General features: G+C 37.8%; 1 protein-coding gene across 1 annotated transcript in view; it reads left to right on the forward strand.

Annotated features, from left to right (window-relative positions):
• Window positions 1-21,368, forward strand: part of LOC113040475 (protein Niban-like) — a 24,519-nt gene extending 3,151 nt beyond the window's left edge. The window contains exons 3-15 of the mRNA XM_026198807.1: window positions 11,593-11,723; window positions 11,837-11,965; window positions 12,054-12,168; window positions 12,244-12,408; window positions 14,112-14,227; window positions 15,979-16,083; window positions 16,377-16,539; window positions 18,482-18,669; window positions 18,914-19,060; window positions 19,351-19,461; window positions 19,575-19,682; window positions 19,995-20,106; window positions 20,185-21,368. Coding sequence (XP_026054592.1) covers window positions 11,593-11,723; window positions 11,837-11,965; window positions 12,054-12,168; window positions 12,244-12,408; window positions 14,112-14,227; window positions 15,979-16,083; window positions 16,377-16,539; window positions 18,482-18,669; window positions 18,914-19,060; window positions 19,351-19,461; window positions 19,575-19,682; window positions 19,995-20,106; window positions 20,185-21,152 — 2,558 coding nt within the window. The 3' untranslated portion in view covers window positions 21,153-21,368. The remainder of the gene's footprint in view (window positions 1-11,592; window positions 11,724-11,836; window positions 11,966-12,053; window positions 12,169-12,243; window positions 12,409-14,111; window positions 14,228-15,978; window positions 16,084-16,376; window positions 16,540-18,481; window positions 18,670-18,913; window positions 19,061-19,350; window positions 19,462-19,574; window positions 19,683-19,994; window positions 20,107-20,184) is intronic.
• The last annotated feature ends 4,390 nt before the right edge of the window (window positions 21,369-25,758 follow it).

The following is a 25,758-nucleotide window of genomic DNA, read 5'->3' on the forward strand; positions in this document are numbered from 1 at the left end:
ATTGGAGCTTTGGTTTATAAGTTTAAAAGTGCATTTCAATTGAACAAACTGCACATAGTTGTTCTAAGGAATTATAATGTCCCCAGTTGCAGTGATATTAAGGATGCCTAATACAGGTGGACAAAATATTCTATTATGATCAAAGGAGAATGATAGACTAATTATAAAAGCTGACATTGTGACATCACATTCATGTGGTTCAGCTAGTAAATTATTAGCAGAATAAGACTGGGGTTATAAACTGAAACAGAAAGGGCTTCAGTCTTGGAGTGAATACCTCCCTTGTGCGCCAAAAACTCAAGTTATTTGCCACGTCCTCTTGGCTTTTTTGGGGGGGGGGGGGGGGTTGCATGAATTTATTCAGTGCTGTCCAATGTATACACATGCAAGTTAAATGAGGAGTCCAGGATCACTCCAGGGTTTGTGCGGTGTTAGAATGCTGTATGTTTGATAACATTAGTTTTTTGTCTCATAACAGTTCATGACATGGCATTAAACAGTCATCATTTCGACGAAAACTTAAAGACATCAAGGGGTGTGGGCTGACGTAACAGAAACAGAATTTGTCCTTAATTATGATGCTCTATTCACCACTCTCTCCTCCACTCAACTCCTAAATGATGTCATGGATTTTAGCACAAATTGAAAGTTTATTTATGCCAACACATAAAACAATAAAAAGCAAAAATCTGGAGATATAAACAGAATTTTGAGAAAAAAAATGGTCAGAATTTACAGATGTAAACATTGTAAAAATTTACTTGTAAGATATCTTTATAAGTTTTTTAAATACATATATTTATGTATAGTTATTTTTGCAGGTGCGTAATCATCAAATCAGTGCATCATTTTATTTGACCAGCTAACTTTACATTTAGAATGTAACATCCTACTAACTTTTAAAATTCCATTCCATAATAAAGTTAATTTATTAGTCACATATATCAGAGATTTAGCACAGTACCACTTTGTTAAAACTTGAACGTTTGTGAACTGTGACTTGTGTTGACCAGATTAATAGATGACATATTGCTGATGAAATGCAGTTGGAATCCAGTTCGTGTTGCTGTTTAGTCATCACATGAACTGATATTCAGATTATTTTCATAGACTTTTTTTTTTTGAAGCTGACTAGGTCATAAAAAATTATCAGTCCACATTCATTGACGGCACTACTCCAAGCATGATGGACTCAGCTCCAGAGCTGACTGCTGAGACAGAGCAAATTCTTGTGAAAGGAATCATATGACTCAATCATTCTCTGTTCCTTGTCCCCTTGCTGTTATATTGACAGCAGGGATTAGAAGATAATTGTGGCAAATCTGCAATCTGGATCCACTTTCCTGATGAAGCTGTTTTGGGTGCTTGGAAGAAACATGCCGTCCTGCCTTCAAACTGAGCTTCACATCATATGTTTCTTCATTTAAAGCTCTCAGTGGGGCTCTAGGGTGAATGGTCATGGTTGTTCACGGTGTCCTTTACTCACCATGGCGGGAGGGAAGATGTGTAGGGCAGAGGCAGACGTGTTTATTTTTCACCTTTTCCTTTTCATATGCTGAAGGTTAACATTTTCCCCGGCATTTGTCCTTTGATTACAAACGTGTCCAAAACACCTTGAAGATATTGCAGCTTACCTTATCCTTGTCTCTATTAGGACCCATTCCTAATCACACAATGCAGAACGCTCCTCATAAATGAGCTACAGAACCTGCCAAGATTTGTTTAATTTAAAAAAAGAACAATAATTATATAAAATAATAATAAAGATTAAGATTCCACCAGTAAACACCAGATTTGCCTTCACTTTTTTTTTGTGGCGAGAAAAGTCAATGGTGCGTTCTTGTGAAAAATTGAAATGTGGTTTCTGATGGCTTTCAAGTGGGTTGCTAGGATGGTTTTGAGTAATTCCTAGGCTATTTCTAGGTAATTTCCAGGATGTGTTTTTAAAGGTATTCTGTGTGTTTGCTGTGGTGTTGTTTGGTGGATGTTATAGGTTACTTGAAGTGTTTTTTTAATGTATGGCTTTGGCTCTTTCCTAGGGGGTTTGGATGAATTGGAGAGTGGCTTTAGGGTGCTCCGGAGTGTTTGCTAGGGGCATTTCTAGATGATTGCATAGGGTGTTCCTTGTTGTTGTGCCTGTTACTCATGGGGTCTTCAGGTTATTGCTCGGCGTGTTCTGTTGTTCGTGCTGTTTACTATTGGGGTTCAGGTTATCTGCTAGGCGTGTTCTGTGGTTGTGCTGTACACTATGGGGGTTTCAGGGTGATTGCTACGGGTGTGCTGCTTGTTGTCCTGCTTACCTCATGCCGGGTTCAGGTGATTGCTAAGGCGTGTTCTGTTGTTGTTGCTGTTACTATGGGGTCTTCAGATGATTGCTTAGGGTGTTGCTGTTGTTGTGCTGTTACTCACTGGGGTCTTCAGGTGATCTGCTAGGCGTGTGCTGCTTGTTGTGCTGTTACTATGGGCGTTCAGGTTATTGCTAGGGTGTTCTGTTGTTGTGCTGTAACTATGGGGTTTCAAGGTTATTGCTAAGGGGGTTCTGTTGTTGTGCTGTTACTATGGGGTTTCAGGTGATTGCTAGGGTGTTCTGTTGTTGTGCTGTACTATGGGGTTTCAGGTGATTGCTAGGGTGTTCTGTTGTTGTGCTGTTACTATGGGGTTTCAGGTGATTGCTAGGGTGTTCTGTTGTTGTGCTGTTACTATGGGGTTTCAGGTGATTGCTAGGGTGTTCTGTTGTTGTGCTGTTACTATGGGGTTTCAGGTGATTGCTAGGGTGTGCTGTTTGTTGTGCTGTTACTATGGGGTTCAGGTTATTGCTAGGGTGTTCTGTTGTTGTGCTGTAACTATGGGGTTTCAGGTTATTGCTAAGGGGGTTCTGTTGTTGTGCTGTTACTATGGGGTTTCAGGTGATTGCTAGGGTGTTCTGTTGTTGTGCTGTAACTATGGGGTTTCAGGTGATTGCTAGGGTGTTCTGTTGTTGTGCTGTTACTATGGGGTTTCAGGTGATTGCTAGGGTGTTCTGTTGTTGTGCTGTTACTATGGGGTTTCAGGTGATTGCTAGGGTGTTCTGTGTTGTGCTGTTACTATGGGGTTTCAGGTGATTGCTAGGGTGTGCTGTTGTTGTGCTGTTACTATGGGGGTTCAGGTTATTGCTAGGGTGTTCTGTTGTTGTGCTGTAACTATGGGGTTTCAGGTTATTGCTAAGGGGGGTTCTGTTGTTGTGCTGTTACTATGGGGTTTCAGGTTATTGCTAGGGTGTTCTGTTGTTGTGCTGTTACTATGGGGTTTCAGGTGATTGCTAGGGTGTGCTGTTGTTGTGCTGTTACTATGGGGTTTCAGGTTATTGCTAGGGTGTTCTGTTGTTGTGCTGTTACTATGGGGTTTCAGGTTATTGCTAGGGTGTTCTGTTGTTGTGCTGTTACTATGGGGGTTTCAGGTGATTGCTAGGGTGTTCTGTTGTTGTGCTGTTACTATGGGGTTTTAGGTTATTGCTAGGGTGTTCTGGTGTTGTGCTGTTACTATGGGGTTTCAGGTTATTGCTAGGGTGTTCTGTTGTTGTGCTGTTACTATGGGGTTTTAGGTTATTGCTAGGGTGTTCTGTTGTTGTGCTGTTACTGTGGGGTTTCAGGTTATTGCTAGGGTGTTCTGTTGTTGTGCTGTTACTATGGGGTTTCAGGTGATTGCTGGGATGTTCTATATGGTTTTTTACTGTGTTCTCAGCTAAGGCTTTACACAGTGATTTCTAGGGTGTGTGAGTTGTTTTTTTAAGGGAGTTTACTTGGGTGTTGCTATGTGGATGGTAAGGTGTTCTATGCGGATGCTAGGGTGTTTAAGGTAGTCTGTATAATGTTTGATTGTGTGGTGTTAAAAGTGATTGCTCTGGTTGTTCTAGGTGTTTGCTAGGGTGTTACTAGGGCATTGCTAGGGTGAGGTAGGCATTTGTTAGGGTGTTCTGGGTGTTTGCTAGGATTCTTGGCTGGTCGGTAAACTGTTCTAGGTTCCATATGTTTTTTAGACTGTGGTTTAGTGGTTATTTATTGGTCCTTCTTATTGATAGTTACTGATAAGTCAAAAGAGCCCACCCAAGTCTTTATGAAATTTTGGCTCAGATCCTTCCTTCAGTGTATATCTCAAAGAGTGTTATCATCCACCAGGTGAAAATCATAAATTGTGCATACAGTGCGGAACAAGAGGTTTAAGAAGTTTTGAAAAACGTGTTTTTGGGTGTGTTTATGCTGTTGGGAAGAGTATCAGTCAGTGAATCATTTTAAAGTTGGGAGGAACAAGAGCTTCATTCTGGGACCTCATCCCAAACCTCCAGAGGAGAACAGCTCAACACTGAGAGACAGTTTAAAGGGAAAGTTCACCCAAAAATGAAAATTCTAGCATGAATTACTCACCGTCATGTCGTTGCAAACCCGTAAGACCTTTGTTCATCTTCGGAACACAAATTAAGATCATTTTTTTCTAAGATATTTCTTTCTGACCACACATTTGTGTGTGCGCGTATACTGTCTGTTTTCTTTTTTAATTTTATGGAGCTACGAGAATATTTTTTGTACACAAAAACAAATATAAAGCATGCATGTACATCCCTCTGCTTATAAACAAGGTGCAGCACATCGGGTTTCTAAGTCAGAACGCAGCATGCGTTGAACATGCATTGAATCCTGACACAGAAGATAGATTGAATAAAGTTGTTATTTTGTCGTTGTTAGATCTGTTACTAAATCTGATTTTGTATCGCAGATTTTCGCTGTGGCCTCAGACTTATATATATATTACTTGAGTTATCAGCTTGTCACATTACAGTTTGGATTCACAACTTTTAATGGTTGAAACATCCTCCCTCACAAACCCACACTGACAGAATAATATAGCTCCTACAAGAACGTCTCACATTTGCCGAACCACATGCTATTTTTTAGTTTGGACTGGAGGGATAACAGAGAGAGAGAGAAAGAGAGCATTCCTATCTGAAATGTTAGTTATGGAGCTGCCTGTCTCCCTCGTTGGGCGTTTCAGGCTACAGAGCTCTTCAGCAAGCCAAGAGGTGATGGGAAAAGCAGGCTCTTCTCTGCTAGCTGTCCAAACCACTGGACTTATAAGTCAACATCAAAAAGAATTAGACAAGTGGTGTTGCCTGTAAAACATTGTAAAGTGCTGTAAAACAAGACAATAAAGCATAATTAGCTGGCTGTCTACAAGTAGCTTGCATTTTTAAAACTAAAAGTTCCAAAGGGGGTTTTGAAAGCAGTGCCAAAGAACCGTTTTGGGTTCCTTAAAGAACTTTTCAGTGATCAGTTCTTAAAATAACAAATGTTTTTTCATTATAATGTAAAGAAAATTATTATAAACTAAAGAACCTTTCCAAGAAAAAAGTTTTCTGTAATGTTAAAGATTTTTCATGGAACCATTAATGCCAGTAAAGAACATTTCTTTTTGAAGAGTAATGCGCTAGAAATATATCCTACATCTTTTACATAGGATTATATTTTCAGCTTTCAGAGATACTGGTACTGAAAAATGTTGTAGTTACATGGCACAGAGAAAGCAGCAGTTCAATGCAAACACTACTTACTTATAAATTCTGCATCTTACTGTCATTTTTATAAATGTCATGTTTTGGCAGCATCTCAGGGTGTAGGACATTTTGAAATATGCTGATAGAGAAAACCCTTTTTCCAGTCCCATTGTGAGGACTGTTATACAGGGAATGCAAAGCACTATTCTTTCCATTTTCAGTTTCAGAGGGTAGATTAAATCTTTGGCCTCAGCTGAGGTGTAAAGTTTATACTGAACCTTTCGTTTGGTTTCACAGCTGCCTCGGATGTTAGCAGCACAGTTATCAGGAAATGACCTCACTTCACATATAACACATAAAATATAGATGCTTGATTCTTTTTCTCACTAAGCTTTGGGTTGCATGATTGAGTGTTTGATATGTTTTTTTTTAGAAACATTGTTTTTGTTGACCTTTTGTTGATTGATTTCACATCTATCTTTCGCTCAGCTCTTTCCTGCATCAAGGGAACATGCATACAGTATGTAGGGCTAAGGATAAGGGACATATAAAACAACAAAACTAAAGTCCCAGACACCATCCTCTGTCAGGATACCAATGATCAGGGGAGAAACTGGAGTCGGGGGCTATTTAAAAACTAGTTTGTGTGTGGGGAGATGAAGGAAGTTTAAGACCAAAGTTAAAGTACAGATGTGCAATAGTCTGTAAAACAGTTTGTATTTATGAATTGCACAGGGAGACACAGATCTGCTGAACTCATAATTGGACGTAATACATTTAATATGTTGTTCACCAGTTATATGTTGTTCGTCTATGTTCACATTGATATAGTTTGGTGTCTGTAAATTGATGAAAAGTGAAATTAAAGGGATAGTTCACCCAAAAAAGAAAATTCTGTCATTAATTACACCCTCATGTCGTTCCAAACCTGCAAGCCCTTTGTTCATCTTCAAAACATAAATTAAGATCTTTTTATGAAATCCAAGAGCTTTTTGACCCTGCGTAGGCAGCAACAGAACTGAAATGTTTTATGGCCCCAGAAAGGTTAAAAGGACATTGTTAAAATAGTCCATATGACATCAGTGGTTCAACCAAAATGTTATGAAGCTGAAGGAAGGTCTTACAGGTTATGACAGAGTTTTCATTTTTGGGCGAACTATCCCTTTAAGACATTTGGAATGTTCAAAAGATTTCCATTTCAATAAATTGAACTTTCTATTCATATAAATAAGTAAACAAGTAAATAAAAATGGGAAAAAAAATCCTGAAAAGAATAAATGTTTATTAAGCATCAAATCAACACATTAGAAACGATTTCGGAAGGATCATGTGATACTGAAGACAGAAGTAATGAAGATTCAGCTTTGCCATAGATAACATTTTAAAATGTATTACAATTTTAATAATATTAAAGCAAAGTTTTTATTTTATTTTTGGTCAAATATAAATGAAACCTTGGTGAGCAAGAGACTTTTAAAAACATAAAAAAGCATACTGACCCCTAACGTTACTTTCCATTTTGAGTTTCAGATGGTAATTTAAATCATTGTCACTTCATGTTAAATGGGTCATGTGATGCGATTTCATGTTTTCCTTTGTCTTTGGAGTGATAAAAGCTGTTTGTGCATACAGAAGATCTGTAAAGTCACAAATATTTAAAGTCTCAAATGCAAAGAGATATTCTTTATAAAAGTGAATGCACAGCCACGCCTTCATAAAACAGCTCGTATGAACACGCCCCCACATGTCCATGTCACGATGTGGGAGGATTTGTATGACACTGCCCAAATGTTCACACAAAGAAAGGAGGCATAACTTATATCTTTGCTGTAGTATTGTTGCCATTGGCAGCATGTCGTGGAGACTGTGTGTTTCATTGCGAAATCCAAACTACATTGTTTGATCTTCCAAAAGAGGACACAACTAGAAATTAGTGGTAAAACTTTATTTACAACATTGTTCCAGAACAGTTCAACCCAAATATTCGAGTGTATGCACCGTATTTTACAGGGGCCTGTTTCCTGAACCTGGTAAAGGGCGTAACTTTTCTGTCACATGCTTGTGGTATTCAGCCAATCACAATGCACTGGATAGCTGGCCAATCAGGGCAGGCCACGCTTTTCAGAAAGATGAGCTTTGTAAGAATCAACGTGTTTCAGAACGGCGGGGCATAGAGAAGCAACATTAATGTACAGTATGTGGAAAATAATGTGTTTTTGAAATGTTTACACATTGCATTACTCCAAATACACAAAATAATGTTTTTTTAGCAACGTCATATGACCCCTTTAAACCTTCCGCTTTATTTCACAGCTGCCTCGAAAGTTAGCAGCCCTTGGGTTCACAGGAAGTGACCACTTCACAAATAACACATACTATTTAATAATATTACACAATATTACTGTTTTATCATATTTTTGATCAAATTAATGTAGCCTTGGTGAGCATAAGTGACTTTTTGTTAAAAAATATTGTCATTACATACAGTATATATAGTATATAACCATATATATACTACTATTCAAAAGTAGTATATGTAGTGTGTGTATATAACTATAATAAATGATTCAGCTTTTTCTCTCTGGTTTCTTGATTTATCTTCATCAATATATCCTAGAATTACATCGGACCTGTAATAGGCACCAATTATATTTAACTATCCCAATTACCAAGAAAGGCCCACTGCCATACAGAGATACCACTATCACTGGTAGCTGTTTGAAATCTCAGTCCAGATGAAAGGATGCTGAGGTCAAACATAAAGACTGTGTATTCATTTTTCCATAAAAAGCTTCCTGGGATGTGTATTAGATATGTCCTCATTGTAATACCCTTTTGAGCTCTTGTACTGTTCCTCTTCATGGTTTAAGCCTGTAGCCAGTGGTCATTCTTAAAACCTTCAAAATTCAGTGGATTTGGACAGTGTGGTACAATATCAAAATGCTAAGCGCATTACTATAAGTACTGACTGACAGTGCTAGTGTTGTGAACATGGTAAGAGTTGTGCTCTTATCACAAGTGTGAGTTAGTGTGGTGTTTGTGTCCTCACAGGAAACCACTTTTCATGTCTGTGCCCTCCTCAGAGCAGCTGTCTCTTCTCTAACTCACTTAATACAATTCAGCTCAAGTCAATCCAATTTTATTCGCACAGCATCTTTAAAAACAACTTTATCCCTGAAAGTCCCTGAAATCTAATACTCTAATAACAATGAAAACTTCTTTAAACGAGGGGGTGGGGGTTACAAGGAGGAAAGAAATCTGCCTCAAATAAGCAACATGTCAGAATTTCTGTTTTAAAATAACTGGTTTTTTTCATTTTGATCAAGAAGTTACAATATGTTTTCTAAAGATGGCAATTTCTCAGCATTTGAAATGTGACACACTGCGATCCAGCAAGAAGTAAGCAACAGTAATAGTGTTAGTAGAGTAGATTATTTTTTTGCAGTAATAAATGTAAGCTTGTTTGTGTTTTGATGTAGCTTGCCTATTGCTTATTTTGAGATGTAAACAATATATTGTGTTTTTTAAAGATGATGGCAAAAGTATTCTTTTTTTTTTTTTTTTTTTTTTTGCTTGTCCTTACTAGTCGTTTTTGTATTTCTACTTTATATGCTAGTGGGTGATAAGAATCGATTATTGTGTTTGTATAATTTCATATTCTCATAAACTTTGCTCCCTTTCAACACAGGAATTGTCACTCCAAGAAAGACAGTGTGTATCTTCTTTTAATTTAATTTAATTTAATTTAATTTAATTTAATTTAATTTAATTTAATTTAATTTAATTTAATTTAATTTAATTTAATTTAATTTAATTTAATTTAATTTAATTTAATTTAATTTAATTTAATTTAATTTAATTTAATGAGATGAGATGAGAGATTTATGTGAGGAACAGGGAGACTTTAATCTGTCAGTCAGTTATGAATAAATTGTTCAGTCCAATTTTTGAACCGGATCAAATGGTTCAAATGAACAGGGAAGATTATCCGTGACTAATGATTTCTGTTACTTTCTCACTCAACTCCACAATGATGAAAAGATGCCAACAAGTTTTAGCAGATGAGATCAGCGATGGTTACATGTTTACATTGACAAAATATCATTCAGGTAAATGTTCAACATTAAAAATGAATTTTCCTCAGGCTCTCACTGAATCTAGACTCCACCACATCCCTTTTTGTAATCCCAAATCAATTGTATGATATGAGTCATTATGGTGACCATAGCTGGACCACAGGTCAGTTGTATTCTGTCTTTTTCTAAATTGTCTTAGACAGTGTTTTGCATTGCAGTGGTAATGGTTAATATAGCATGTCTAATGTGCCCTGTAAATTACATATTATGTAGCCGCTGCCAGTGGATTCATCCAGACATTCAAAATTTCGGACTATTTAATCCTTGGCAGAAAAATGTGTTTCCAAGGAAAGTCAAAGAATATTTCCCTCTAAAAACTTGGAAATTGGGATCCAAGCCCAAGAGCTGTTGCAAATAAAGTTTTGAATTTAGGCTGCTCAGTGGAATAATGCTGATCTATGCCAGGTCATTTTGGCTGTTCAGTCAAGTGGTAAAGATGGCTCAGTCTTTAGGAATGAGTCACAGACTTTCTCCTCCCTCGATAAAGTGCATGATCTCACTGAATTAATTTGACACCCTTATTGTTATATGTATTATTGTACAGTAAAAACTTTTATTGTACTTTGGTCATGTCATCCATTCCTAGTCATGCATGCTTCGACAAGCTGTAGCTGAATTTGGCACAATATATACTACACTTAATATTCATAAAAATATGGCTTAATCTTGATCTCGATGGGTCTAGTCTTGATCTGGTTCCTGAATTGTTAAGTCTTGTCTGGATCTGGGTCTTGAAGGGTCTAGTCTTGATCTGGATCTCGATGGGTCTAGTCTTGGTCTGGATCTCGATGGGTCTAGTCTTGGTCTGGATCTCGATGGGTCTAGTCTTGGTTTGGATCTGGTTCCTGAAGTGTCAAGTCTGGTCTTGATCTTGATCTCGATGGGTCTAGTCTTGGTCTGGATCTGGTTCCTGAAGTGTCAAGTCTGGTCTTGATCTTGATCTCGATGGGTCTAGTCTTGGTCTGGATCTGGTTCCTGAATTGTTAAGTCTTGTCTGGATCTGGGTCTTGAAGGGTATAGTCTTGATCTGGATCTCAATGGGTCTAGTCTTTGTCTGGATCTGGTTCATCAATTGTCAAGTGTTGTCTGGATTTGGGTTTTGAAGGGTCTAGTCTTGATCTGGATCTTGATTGGTCTAGTCTTGGTCTGGATGTGGTTCCTGAATTGTCAAGTCTGGTCTTGATCTGGATCTTGATTGGCCTAGTCTTAGTCTGGATCTAGTTCCTGAATTGTCAAGTCTTGTCCGGATCTGGGCTTGAAGGGTCTAGTCTTGGTCTGGATGTGGTTCCTGAATTGTAAAGTCTGGTCTTGATCTTAATCACGATGGGTCTAGTCTTAATCTGGATCTGGTTCCTGAATTGTCAAGTCTTGTCCGGATCTGGGCTTGAAGGGTCTAGTCTTGGTCTGAATCTTGGTCTCGAGGGGTTTAATCATTGTTCTTGGTTTTGGAAAGTCTGGTCTTGACAACACCTCTGTACTAAATTTAAATATTTGTAACTAAACATTTTTCATGAGGAAATTACAGTTTATTATATTTAAAAAATATATGGTAACACTTTATTTTAAGGCATCCTTGTTATACATGGTCTATGTACTTATAATTATAATAACAAATAATTATGCATAATTACATGTAAGAAACCCTAAGCCAAACCCTAACCATATAGTAAGTACATGTAGCTGATTAATATTACTCAGCACTTAAATGTATAATTACACTATAACAAGGACACCTTAAAAGAAAGTGTAACCATTTTCCTTAAGTGTAATATCAAATAACACACTACAGCTCAAAAATAGTTCTTAATTTGTGCTATAGTATGTTAGTCAATCCATACAAATAAGTGTTTAGGTACATCACGAGTGCGCATTCAATGCAGATAAGCATATTTCTTTTTCACAAGGATAATCTGATCTTTCATGTGTGTGCAGGCCGGACAGAGGCTGAGCTGAAGAACTTTAGTCCTCATTACAGACGGCAAAGCTGTGTCGCCTTCTTTTGCCACCTGAAGGATGAGGTGGAGCAGCACAGAGCAGGACAGGCCCAGCTCCTCAAACAGAAGGTGAAAGCAGAAATATCTGACACTGACAATATCAACTTAAGTGATGGTTTTTGTGCACTCTCACTTACATGATTTACTCTCACTGACACTAGTACTGTATGTTTCACTTCTAGGAGCCTCTGCAGGCATCAGAGGTCCTGTACACGGACAATGTGCTTTACTTTGATGACAACAGAAAGTGGAGAGAGAGATTTGTTGTGGTCCGTGCCGACTACAGCTTGGAGCTACATGATAACCAGGAGGTTTTAAGTTATCTTCGATCATTTACACATAAAAGGCACTTTTTCTGACAGAGCATTCTCATGATGCTGTAATATTTCATGCATCTAGTCATATACAAAGGGAACCCCTGCCCGCCACAAACTCCTGCCAACAGGGGGCACTGTGTTGACCTCAGAGGAGAAATACACTGCCGTCGTAGACAAGGCCTTTCCTGATCCTAATGGTGAGTGTTTGTCTGGTTCTCCATCCTGATCTCTCTCTCTCTTCTCGTTGGAATGAGTGTTTGTGTGTCGTTCAGGTTCTAAGGAAGAGCCCACCGTTCCTGTGGTGGCAGTTCCCGCTCCATTTCCTGTGTACCTGAGGCTACCTTACAGACGAGACTCGTACTTCTGTTTCCAGCAGGAGGAGAAGCGTGCCTGCTTCGTCTCGATCCTGAACGACTGCATTCGGCATCAGAACCAAGGTACCAGATCAGCACTGCCTCGGTCTCAGAGTGCACTTTTTGACTTGGCATTTGTAGTCTATGATCAAATTTGTGAATTATACCCCAAGGGGAAAGATTCCTACAGAATTTCTGTTTGCTCAATTTGAAAGTACTTCTTGAATCTTTTCTGACTAATTCTTCGTACAGCCACCCAAAAGCAACACGCTATATTACAGTAGTGAGGCTGATCAGAGGATACCTCAAGCTGCATCTGGCAACCTCTGCTCTTGCATCAGTTTACTACTGTTTTTCTGTGGTGGTCATGGTGATACGCTAATAATATCCAGAATCGCAATGCTCTCTTCCTGTGTACTCGCTGCTTAGCGGTTACACTGCCTCTGCAGAGCACTATGTGTGCAATAATCTTCTACTTCGTCACACAACTGCAAAAGACTCCACTTTCACATCTTCATGGTTCATGAAGTGGGTGAGAGGAGAGATAACCACTACATAAAGCAAAATCAAACTGATGTAAAGACCATTTTTACATTAAACATAACTGTACTCTGCTTTCATCTGCTATTGTAAATCAGATTATAAAAGATTTAGATTTAGAAAGTCTAACAACTGAAGGTAGGCCTATCATTCCTGTTTGGCACTTTATTGTAAGAACCAATTATTCTGCTTATTAGCATTCATAATACTAGAATATTGGCTGCTTATTAGTACTTATGAATCACCCATTAATGACATAGTGAATATGTGTTCTCTTTTCTTAAGTGTTACTGTTTACTTCGGGTTAAGGGTCAAATCATAAACCCTTATTGGGAGAAATAATCAATAATAAATTGACATCAGTAATATCAATACAGTAAATCTTGGTCAAATTAATTAGCATAAGTATAGGCCAGATAGACTTTAGTATAGACTTTTCAGTATACTTGTATTTATTTTAAAAGTAGAATGAAAGTTTAATCTCTTATTAATTGTAGTTTAGATTAATTATACTAATAGTTGAATTAGTGTCTTTAATGTCTTTAAAGAATTAATGTCTTTTTTTGAAAGGGTATTCTTTTGAAGTTAGTTTATTTTATCTACAAACAAGATAAAAGTAGCTATTTAGGATGACACTATCTTAAAATATGTCAATAATATAATATATATATATATATATATATATATATATATATATATATATATATATATATATATATATATATATATATAATCTAAAACTGTTTATTTATTAAGAAATAAGTTTAACTTAATTATTAACTTAATTATAGTTATGATTATGGAATGGATAGATGTCCACTAAATCAGCTTAACATCGAAAAAATTAAGAAAGAGCAGCCTTCAAATATTTAGTTTTAATATTAATTGTATTATTTCATAATTATTTAGTTTTTTAATAGGTAAGATACTGTCACACTACTGAAAATGTATTGCATTAGTTGCAATATTTAGTTAGTTAATCCTCAACATTGAATGCTAGATTGTTTATTTCCTCCTTATTTAGCAGTACAAGTCATTTAGGGTGATGGGTTTTCCCAGTTTTCACTCATTTACATATTACGCAAAAGCCTTTCATCTTATTTGGCATTTCCAAATCATTTCTGTCTTGGTGTTTTTCTTTCTTCTTTCTTCTGGAACCAGAAAAGAGAAGTTGCTCGCGTGATTCTATATTACACAATCGATTCATCTAACAGAGCTATTCTCTTCTCTCTGTTATGTCTCTGCAGATTATCTGAAGAGCATGGAATGTGAGGTGCAGGCTTTCCTGAAGGCCATTCACTTTTACAGGCAGGAGAAGGGTCACTATGAATCATGGGATATGCTGGTGGGCACTGACTGTCAGGTGGGCCTCCTGGTCTCCATATTACTCACAAGCATGTTTTGAATGCGTTTCCAGAAAGGCAGAGTCTTGTTTTGAATGAATCAGATGAGTCATGATGAAGTGTAACTGAGTAATGCCGTGTGATTAACGCAGGCATCAGACAGTGGTCAGCAGGCCGCTGGAGTCGGGACAGAGCTGCCGGTCAGGGATTCAGGAGTGTCATGCTGATAACATCCTCAGTGGACAGTTAGTCATGCTTGACTGAAAGTTTTAAATGCGTGCTTTCGTAACCAACATTTAAATATGTTAGATAAATTATAAATAGGCAGAATTATTTAAATGATCATTTAATATTTGAAAATTGTCATTTAATAACTTGTTTAATAAGGTGATACTACAGAAGGACATGATCATCAGAAAAATAAATAAAACTAATTTTATTGTTATAGGAAAAATGTCCCCTAAGAAACTTAGTACTCGCACACAAACCTTTACTTTGCTCATTACCTTTCTTATTGTTGTTGATTTGAAGCAAAAATAAAGGAACTAATAAGTTACATAAAGTTTTTAATGAAGCAATTGAAGCACTTACACGACTTATAAAATTTTAAACAGGGTAATTATAACTATATATAAGTAAAAAAAAAGTGACGCGACATACAGCCAAGTATGGCGACCCATAATCAGAATTCATGCTCTACATTTAACCCAATCAAAGTGCACACACACACACAGCAGTGAACACACACACACACACACACACACACAGCAGTGTGCAGTCATTTATGCTGCAGCACCCAGGGAGCAGTTGGGGGTTCAGTGCCTTGCTCAAGGACACCTCAGTCGTGGTATTGCCAGCCTGAGACTCGAACCCACAACCCTAGAAATAGGAGTCAAACTCTAACCACTAGGCCACAACTTCCCTAACCTTCTTAACACTGCCTTTAAATTAGCACGCACTTTTGTGTTCCCCTATAGAAACTTTGCATTGACTCGCAGAACTCTTGTATAACTGCCCTAGTGAGCACCACAAAATATTGATGTGTTGTTCCTTACAAAAATTCAGTCCAAAGCTCCTGTTCTTATTAATCTTGAGATCACATACAGGATGTCCTGTAGCTAGATACTTAAGGAAACACATCTGCCTCTATTCAACTATTGTTAGGTCTAATTTTGAATACTAATTCGGCGGACAAGGTGTTGTTGTTTAAGGAAACTAAAAACAGGCACAAAAAAACTATTTTACAATTAGTCACTATCACAAAACAAACCCTGACAAGGTGATGTAATGTTCATCTTCTTAACAAATCAATAAATAACATATTGTTACATAAATTATGATATTATATCACGCCACTGTTCATCTTGATCATTATTAGTAAGAAGAAATGTTTCTTTAGCACAAAAAAAATTAAAATAAAATAAAAAATTAAGCGTAAGAGACTTCGTTCAGACGCATTGCAAAATCTTACTGACCTCAATCTTTTGAATGGTATCGTATAATACAAAAATAGTATATATACAGTATATTATTATATCATAGAAAAACAGTTTGGTCAGTTTAAAAGCAGTCAATTTACAAATATGGCATAATAATGGACTCAACTGCCACATCTGTGTGTGGTGGTTCTGTCTGTTGAAGACTGCTTTATTGCTATGACATCACAACAACTCTTTTGCTGTTCCTCCATGAGTCGGTGCCGTGTGGGTGTTTTGTGTCTCGACTCAGTCTGGTATCATCTTGAGTAGTGACTCCCTCTGCCTCTCTGCAGGTGCTGGCTAACCTAGTGATGGAGGAGCTGCTGCCATCACTGCAGACCGAGCTGTTGCCCAAGCTGAAGGGAAAGAAGCCGGAGAGGAAGAGGGTGTGGTTTGTGGTCAGTGAGATCAGCCTCAGCTCCTCCTGTTTATTCTTAGAACTTTGACACGTTGTGTGTTAAATGTCACACTCAGGCAACATAACCATTCTGGGGCATTCTGTATAATAGTTTATAACATGAAAAATAATTCTCTTTCATGGCCTGTGCCAGTTGGAAGAGGCCACTGCTCTATAAAGGGACTATTAGGCAACAAGTAGACAAAGGCAGCTCTATGTTCATGATGAAGTGGGTTTATGATGGCCATATTTAAGGTGTGAAAGTTTTTTCTATTTTTTTCCTTGCGTGGTTAGACTGTGGAAGCGACGTACGAGCTTGTTCATGAGCAACTGCGAGAAGGTTTGGAGAGTCTGAAGAACGAGTGCAGAGAAGCCACCAAACAGCAGGAGGCACTCATTCGCTCAGACATGGACCAGATCGTCAACTCGCAAACATTCCTGGAAACTAAACTGCAAGGTACGAGCAGACAGTCATAGAGCAGATTTATTTATTTAAAGAATCTTACCAACACCAAACTGACTGAAAATACGTCATGATGAAGAAAAAAACATATATAAGTCGCACTGGACTATAAGTCACATTTATTTAGAACCAAGAACCAAGAGAAAACATGACCGTCTACAGCCGCGAGAGGACGCTCTATGCTGCTCAGTAGAGTCCTGCATGGGTACGGGTGACCCGCAAATTTGGCTGAAACGGGTGAAAAATATCTGTGTCGGATATGGGTGCGGGTCGGGTTGGAAACAGGGGAAACATGGGTCTAAACACGGATTCAAAACAGTCAGGTGCAAACGTAAAAATAGGCCTACGTTCCACTTTTAAAAAATCACACCCGCGCGAACAGCTGCATGAGTCATTAGTTAACAGACGTAAAAAGACCAGCCAGCTGTTTTTTTTTCTTCGTTGTTTTTGTTTTCCGTTTATATATATATATATATATATATATATATATATATATATATATATATATATATATATATATATATATATATATATATATACAGAATCTGAATGAAAATGTGTTTGATTTAAGCCTATTTCAAAATTTGTGTCATAAATTTATATCGCGCATACAGCTCAACTAACGCAATCGTTATAAAGGTGTTTAAACAACAATACACTTCCACTTGTATGTATTTGACAATCGGAATATCAGATATTTCATTCCATAGCTAACACATTTGTGAATATGGGCCTAATCCTGACTTGAAGCACAACCTTAGACGGTGGTATGATTCGCTCTTTTGTTGTTCTGTTTTGTTTCAGGATCAAAAATACAACAAATGAAAGCGTTTATCTGTATTTCCCGCTGATGAGAACTATGCATATACATTCATAAATCAGTCAATTTTGTATTTTATTATGAGATGTTTTATTCTAATGTGATCAGTGACTCAAGCATTGATGGACCAAAGAGCACGTATTTCGACATTTGCAGTAAAAACGTGAAATATAAATTCTAAGACAATGCATTTATTACAAATAATATTGAAACGTCTGTCCAGACATTGGAAAAATATCAGTCCACATGCGTTTTATATTTAATATGAGGGAAACAGACATGCATGCATGCGTGACACAAAAAATATTTAACTTTTAGGTAGCAAAATATTTTTTAGTAATTCTGTCAATTACACTAAGGTTATTACATTGTCTGCTATATATTTGCTTCTTATTTATTAAATATGGGCAATTGATTGATAAAACATTGATCAAAATTAAGATAAAATGTATTAAAAACGAATATATTTTAAAAAGAGTTTCCATAAATAACTTCTGTATGACCTGGCAATAAAATTCGAAAAAAGTGTGTCTAATGTATTTGGCTTAACTGATTTGATTTCGGGTGTGGGTCGGGTGTCGGTTCTATTTTAAGCGGGTACCAGCGGGTAATTTCGCACCTGACTTAAGTCACAGGACCAGCCAAACTAGGAAAAAAGTGCGACCTATAGTCCGGAAAATACGGTAAAAAAAAAAAAAACATTAACTCAAGGTATTTCAAGTGAAAGCAGACTTAGGGGGAATAATATCATTGCTTTATTATTTATCAGTTTTATTGAATAATATTCTCCTTTATATGCTATTTATTCTTTTTGATGTTATGAATAATATGTTTAAAACAAATCTAGAGAGTGGTAACTACACTACAATTTTGTGAAATGAGTAAAATCTTTGCTAAATTACTCAACTAATGAACTCGGACTTCTTTGACTTGATAAAATCTTGTTTAATGGCCACCAGTGGCAGTGGAAGCATATGGCCAAATAATTAAAAATAATTTAAATTTGATTACTCTATTGAAATATTCTTATGCATGTAAATGTAGTAAGTGAGACATACCAAATATATTTTCTGTGCTGTACTGCACCATTTTGACTCAATTTCTGTCTGTGTTAAGCTCTTGTATCAGAGCCAGCCGTGAAATACTGTTCAGAGAGCGTGGCTCCATACCTGACCTCAATCCTGGAGGAGCTGATGGGTCCGATCAGCGCAGGCTTCCAGGCCATGAGGCTGCTGTTGGAGGACGAGCTGACCCGGATCTGCAAGGATTTCCCTCAGGGGGGAGTCACGGATGAACTTCAGAGCGTAAGAGAGTGCAGGACATTTACAAATAATACAACACTCTGCCACATGGGCTTCAAATAAATATTTATCATGTAGCCAAGGCTACATTGCACAGCCCTTGAAGCAAATCAGGTAATTTTTTTCCCTTTTAGAGCAAAGTGAAGTGTTGAACAGAAGAGCTGACGTGATTAAATCATGTGGGAACTAGGATCATCTGAACTCAGACTGCCTTGAGTTCTCACGAGTCATGTCTGTCCGTTTGCAGGCTTTGCAGCAGCTGGGACGTGACCGGATGGAGGACTGTTACCAGCACGTGAACGTCCTGAAGGAACAGCTCCAGGAACTCCACAACCGCTTCAAGTTCTCCAACTCGACACGAGTAGTTCACGGCACCCAGAGTCAAATGCAGCAGGTGGGCGTCATCGGCAGCTTTTAGAGTGACTGGGCGTTGGTCGGCTTTTAGATGCTTTATGTAATGAAATAGTTCATCTGGCCTTCTGACTCAAGTGTAATTGCATTTTTCAGAACTTAGTAGTGGATATAAATTACTCCTGGAATCATAAATGTCATATAGACTGCTCCACCAAAAATGAAGTCAATGGAGAGCATTGCCTCATCTTGTCATGAACTTTGGTTCCCTCTACAGGTCAAGGGAATATAAATGAACTGAGGCATGTCTGATGTTTCTTCCACTCTTTTTAGTTGATGGAGAATGCCGTGCACACATTTGAGCTCCTGCTTCAGTCTGCCTCAAAGGATAAACCTGACAAACCGGCCTCAGTCACGGAGAAAGCCAAGCTCCGTGTTCTCAAGGTTGGCTTTGCCCACATTTACAAAGCGTAGCCATTAAGCAGCACACCATCTCAACATTAGAATCATTCGAATAAATGTGACATAATCATTATGGAAACTTTTGCTTTTTTTAGCAATTTGACTATGACAGCAGCACAATAAGGAAGAAGATTTTCCAGGAGGCCCTGGTTGACATCACTCTGCCAGCCATCAAGAGAAACCTGGCGCCTGCCTGCAGAACTGTAAGCACTATTCAGTCTTCTTTTGGAAACGACGGTTATTCTAGCAAGCTCTGTTTCTTATTAAATGAATGACTTCATTAACTAAAAAGAAGCAACCAATTAAAGTCAATTAGTAAACTCTGACTGCACTGTAAACACTATTATTAAACTCTTTCAGGCTACTGTAATATGGTATTCTGTCCGCGTTTGGGTTTCTGTCCTTGCTGACAGTAGTACGATGTGTTTGTGCCTGTTTATGCATTGTTTTAGTTAGATCTTATTGCACAAATGTAGTGGAGAAAACTTGTGTGAAACTTTTTGCTCATTTTGCAGGAGCTTCAGAGTTTCGAACAGTTCGTCTTTGCTGATTACACAAACTTCGTTCAAGTGGAGAATGTCTATGAGAACATACTGCTCAACCTTCTGAATAATGAAGTGAACAAAGGTACAGTAAACCTCTTTAGCTGTGTGTTTTTGAGTGTTTGAGACACATAACTTATTCGTCTATGTTTTCGCTGCACAGTGGTGAAGGAGGCAGCCAGTCTGAAGAAGAACAACCTGTTCGCTGACAGTACTGACCTGCAGTGTGTTAGTCAAAGCAGCCTGGCTGACAGCCGCACGCCGCCCCTCTCTGCCCCCTCCAGCCCACCACGAAGACCGGCCTCTGTGACTCTCTCTCTACAAGCAGAGCAGAAGACCACCTCTCGATTAGGGGGATCCGTCAGTGAAGACACCCATCAAACACATGATGCTTCAGTCATTCCCACAGTGACGATTACAGTGTCTTCTCCAGAATCCGTGGAACCCGCATCACCATTACATGCTTCTGAAACAACTCAACCAGATGTCCCACCAACATCACCCATTCCAGAGGTCTCAGAGACTGACGTTTCCTCAACCAAACCAGAAACCATCTCCTCTGCAGAAGACTCATCTGCTTCACAACCAGAGACACCTTCTTCGACAGCGAAGGATGAAGTTACAGAGGGATCGCCGGTTAGTACAGACCGAGCAGTCTATCTCAACTCAGCAGCTGAAGAAACTCTCGTTCCTCTCGAAACTCTACATTTGGAAGCAGATGAGGAAAGTGAAGGCGCAAGTCCTCCTAAGGCTGAAGTCGAAGAGGAATGTGTCCATGTTGTCCAACCTGACGTTAACCTGACAGTCAACGCTGAAGTTCTCCCAGACGTATGTGTTGAAGACACCGCTATGGAAAACAAGGCCTGTGAGGGAGAGCCTTCTAGTGATGAGGATAGGAATGAAACGCAAGATGGTCCTGCCCTGGATGCTTCTCCTCCTCTTGACTCAGTTCCCGAGGGTCCGGTAGGGGTCGCTGTTGCTTTAACATCAGAGCCGGGGAACCAGAGCAGCGCTGAGAGCACGGATTCACTGGAGGAGACGGCGGACAGTGTGCAGGCTATCAGAGATCTGATCATGGAGGTCATCGAGGTGGAGGACACAGTGAGACCTTGTGCTGAAAACAAGCCTTAAATCGTGGCTTTCTTAAATTTTGTGATGTTTCCATGTAATATTTCATATTTTTAGTTGCAGCATTTTATACACATTTACTGTTTTTAATAATAATCAAATTGTTGACATTGTTTTGAATTTTTACAAATATTTCGACTGGCATGAAAAACCAAATGCCAATGTAATGTCTTTTTGTAAAAAAAAAAAAAAATCTATACACACACACACACACACACACACACACACACACACACCACACACACACACACACACACACACACACACACACACACACACACACACACATATATATATATATTGAGATGGCTGTTTGTACTTGCAGTTTTTGTTCTTCTTCAGTACTTAAATTTAATGGTGAAACATTATTTTTTTTTAAATGTGAGAAATTAGATGACAAAAAATAGAAGCTCTACATTTCTAGATGGTACACACATTTTGCTGGACTGACTAATTTATTAATGTATTGTACTGGTCTGTACAAGACAACTTATTCTTCATGGTGAGTAAAAGGAGATTGTGCTGATCACTAAACAATTATTTTGTACCATGCTGTAGAGACACAGTACATTTGTACATATGATTATAACAGTGAGTCTGTTAAATAAATGTACACAAAAAAAGAGACAGTTCATCAGTGCATCATTTTAATTCTTAAAGCTCAGTTCACATTAATCTAATCGAAGCCTATTCTTCCACTGGATAAAAAATAAAAAAGGTAATTGCAACTTTTTATCTCACAATTCAGACTTTTTTCTGACTCGCAATTGTGAGTTATAAAGTCAGAATTGTAAGATATAAACTCGCAATTCTGAGAAAATATCAGCGCCCCTGTCGAAAAAAAACAAAACAAAACAAAACAAAAAAAGATATTGCAAATTTATATCATGCAATTCTGACTTTATAACTCACAATTGTGAGTTTACATCATGCTATTCTGTGAAAGTCTTGTAAGATAAAAAGTTGCAATAACCTTTTTTATTCAGTGGTGGAAACGGGCTTCCATATTGATCTGTCAAACTCACAGGATCATTATAAAATATGATAATTTTTTGGGTATTTTATAAAATTGTTCCAGAGGCAGCATTTAGCACCTTACTTAAAGTGATAGAAGAACCATTTTTCACAGCAATGAACCCTGGACATTATTAGGTAGTTAATTCATAAATATATCTAAGAGGAACAATGTTTACTTACACATAGGCTATCTAACACACACAGCATACTTCATACTTTTGATATTCATGACAATTTAGTGCAAGATATTTTAAAGCGAGTGATCTAGCTACATTATCAAGAAGCTGTTAATGCAGTTTATGCTTTTATGCAGTCAACTCTGTTTCAATGAGAACAAGATAAATTATTTTTTAGTGAATATAACTGAGAACATAGGCATTCATGTTCAGTGAATATACTTTATATTATTAAAGAGCACTCCCTAAAACCTAAAAAAGGTTGGCAAAATAAATAAAGACTATTCTGAGAACTAAATCTAACTCTAGTCATTAGTAACTCAGTTTTCTTGGTGGAAGAATGAAGGCAAATTAAATTGTACTCTTTACGTGTCTCTCTAAGATTGTAAGAAGTCTTCAATCCAAATTAAGTCAACTGAACAGCAGCACTTTCTTCTTAAATAATAATACATTATATAAGATAATGTAATGTACACAAATAATCGGTTAAGCATGATAACATGTTATGCTTAATGGATTATTTGTGCACATTCAGACAGTAAGAAAACTCAATTTATAAACATCTGAATATAAAATAGGGTGGCACTTTATTTTACAGTCCTGTTTCTCATGTACATACTATGTACTTATTATATTAATTACAATAACTATGTAATAACTATGTACTACTCCTGAACCTACCCCTAAACCTAACCCTACCCCATGTAGTTACCTTGTATTACCAGAACTTTCTTAGATAAATACACTGTAAGTACACTATACGTACATGTTAGTACACGTACTGTAAAATAAAGTGCAACCTAAAATAGCATTCATATTTGAATGTACATGAACTATTGATCTTTTCCTTAATGAATAATTAAAAGTTATTATAAAGCATCACCAAGCATTTTACTGGGGTCTCGCTATTAATCCTGCTTTTAAATCCAAGGGTGGGCTAACATTTTCTGGAAGAGATTGATTGGTTTGAAGCATTTGAGTTTTGTAGGAGAAGAAGTTGTCTTGTAGTGACTGGTAAGATGCTTTTATGCAGAAGCTCTATCTGTTGGAGCTGTAGCTGTGGAAGAAAGCTCAACAGGACGAAAGTCGTAGGCAGTGGCAGGACGTCCGTCGGCTCCATTAATGAGGAAACAGATGAGAATCAAGTGAGTATAAACTCTGTTACTGTTAACAGGTTCCTCTAAGAGGCACTAGATGGCCTTCTTCCATACATATTATCAGGAGAGATGGGAGAAACATCATTCAGCTTTTGTATTGTCATGTGCTGCCAACTAGACATTAATTCATCAAGGCCTGCTTTCACAGACAGGGCTCAGTTTAAACTAGGACTAAACCATAGTTCAATTAGGACAAAATGAATGAACTAACAATATACAGTACTTGAACAAGAACAAGATGGAATCCACAAACAAAACAGAGACGGACTCAACAATAAAAACAGCCAGGGGCATAAAAAACAACAATAAGTATAAAATAAAAACGAAAAAAGCTTCCCTAAAAACATTTACATGCTGTCCAAAATACCGCAGTAGTGCCACATATTGTCCCATGCAATGCCAAGATTTGAACCAGTGTACGCTTTTAACATACTGCATGCTATTGGCCCACTGGCGGGAAATATTCAGACTGTGACGTACAAAATACTCATGTAAATCTGACGAGTCAGTGTTTTTATAAAAACATACTAAGACTGAACAAAATCAACAGTGATTTTTCATTTTTCTCAATTGTTAGAAGTGAGTTAAAACAGCAGAGGTGTGGCACCTCGACACGCATTTTACCCTGCTTCAGAGGCAAAAAAGTTCTGCAGTTTTTAGAAACAAACTGACTGTTGGCTCTGTCTGCCTCTCTCTAAACTAACAGGTTCAAGCTTACCATCCTTTAAATTATGAGCTGTTTGCCTTGCCCCTATGTGCCCAACATTTACATTGTGTTGTTTTTGAGCCTCGTATGACCTCCAGTAATCAAACACAAGCTCCTCTTAGCTCACACACTCTTAACAACTCTGCTGTCTAAAATATGTTGTTTTTCTCTTGGCCTGTCAGATCTGTCAGACTGAATCTGAGCAGCGGGTAAAAGGGATTCCTCTCGGGGGCCACCTGTAGGTGCTCTAAGCCTGTTTTTGACCAAATTCCTTGAAAGCAAGTTCTTTAGAAAGAAATACATGCTTCCAGAGTTCAATGGTAATCACCTACAGAGGGAAAGCTTTTATTGTGCCGAGAATTTATAGCGGTTGCGTTTATCGGAGTTCATTTTGCACTTCAACTTGGTATCAACACGTCATTATACCAGGATGATATTAACGCCCAAAATGAATTCGCAGTCTGATCGGAAAATTCGTATTTATGGAATATAGTCTTCGATTTATGGCCTGTGATTTTCGTAGCGAGCACATTCCTGTCCAATTATGAGGCAGCCTGTCACCTCTTCCTGCACGGGGCTCCAAAACAGGGCAATAAAAAACTGGTGGGATGGGATTGACAGCTACATAGGGAGCCAGGGTCAGCCCTGAAGTTCTAGGAGGGAAACGGCCAAAGGTGCCATAAAAAAAAGACCCTGTTTAACCAGACATTGTTCATAGCTCAGAAGAGTGTGTTTGTACAGGAAACGGGTCTCGGCTCTTTTATTAAAGGACGTTCCTCCTCCTTTTCTTCCAAGTTGTTCCTCATCCTGTGCTTTGATCTCCTGTTTCCTGTCACTTCTCCGGTTACATGCCCCACCCTTGGCTGTGTCAAATCAACAGCACCCCTTTTCCCCTTTCTTCATCCCTTTTTTCTATTTTCCCTCCTGCGTTCTCGTCCAAGCTCCCAAGGCTTTAGGGACACACAGTGCCACACGGCTTGAATAAGGTGGATTTGTCAGTCTGATGTGTGCACACAGAGAACTGGTTTTCCTCGGGGACATCAGAAGTCTGTCTGCAGACTGTGTGTCCTGATGGATTTGGACATTTTGAACAATCAGCAATAAAAAAAAAAAAAACTATGCATACATTATACACATTATGTTCAATATTCAAAGTGGTCTCACTTTTGTCTTAAAGATTTGGAGTCAGTAAGATTTTCATGTTCTGAAAAAGATTTTATATAGTATTCAATTTTAAAATATGTGTTTTTCATTTATTTTAAGATGTAATTTATACCGATGATAGCAAAGCTGAATTTCCAGCATCATTACTCACATGATCCTTCAGAAATGATTCATAACATGCTGATTCAATGCTCAAGAGACATTTCTTATTATTATCAATGTTGAAAACAGATGTGCTGCTAAATATATTTTTGGAAACCATTATATATATATATATATATTATATATATATACACACACACACACACACACACACACACACACACACACACACACACATAGGATTCTTTGAAGAAAGTTTAAAATAAGCAATTATTTAAAATGGAAAT

Source organism: Carassius auratus, chromosome 2, assembly GCF_003368295.1.
Source record: "Carassius auratus strain Wakin chromosome 2, ASM336829v1, whole genome shotgun sequence".
NCBI classification, from domain to species: domain Eukaryota; kingdom Metazoa; phylum Chordata; class Actinopteri; order Cypriniformes; family Cyprinidae; genus Carassius; species Carassius auratus.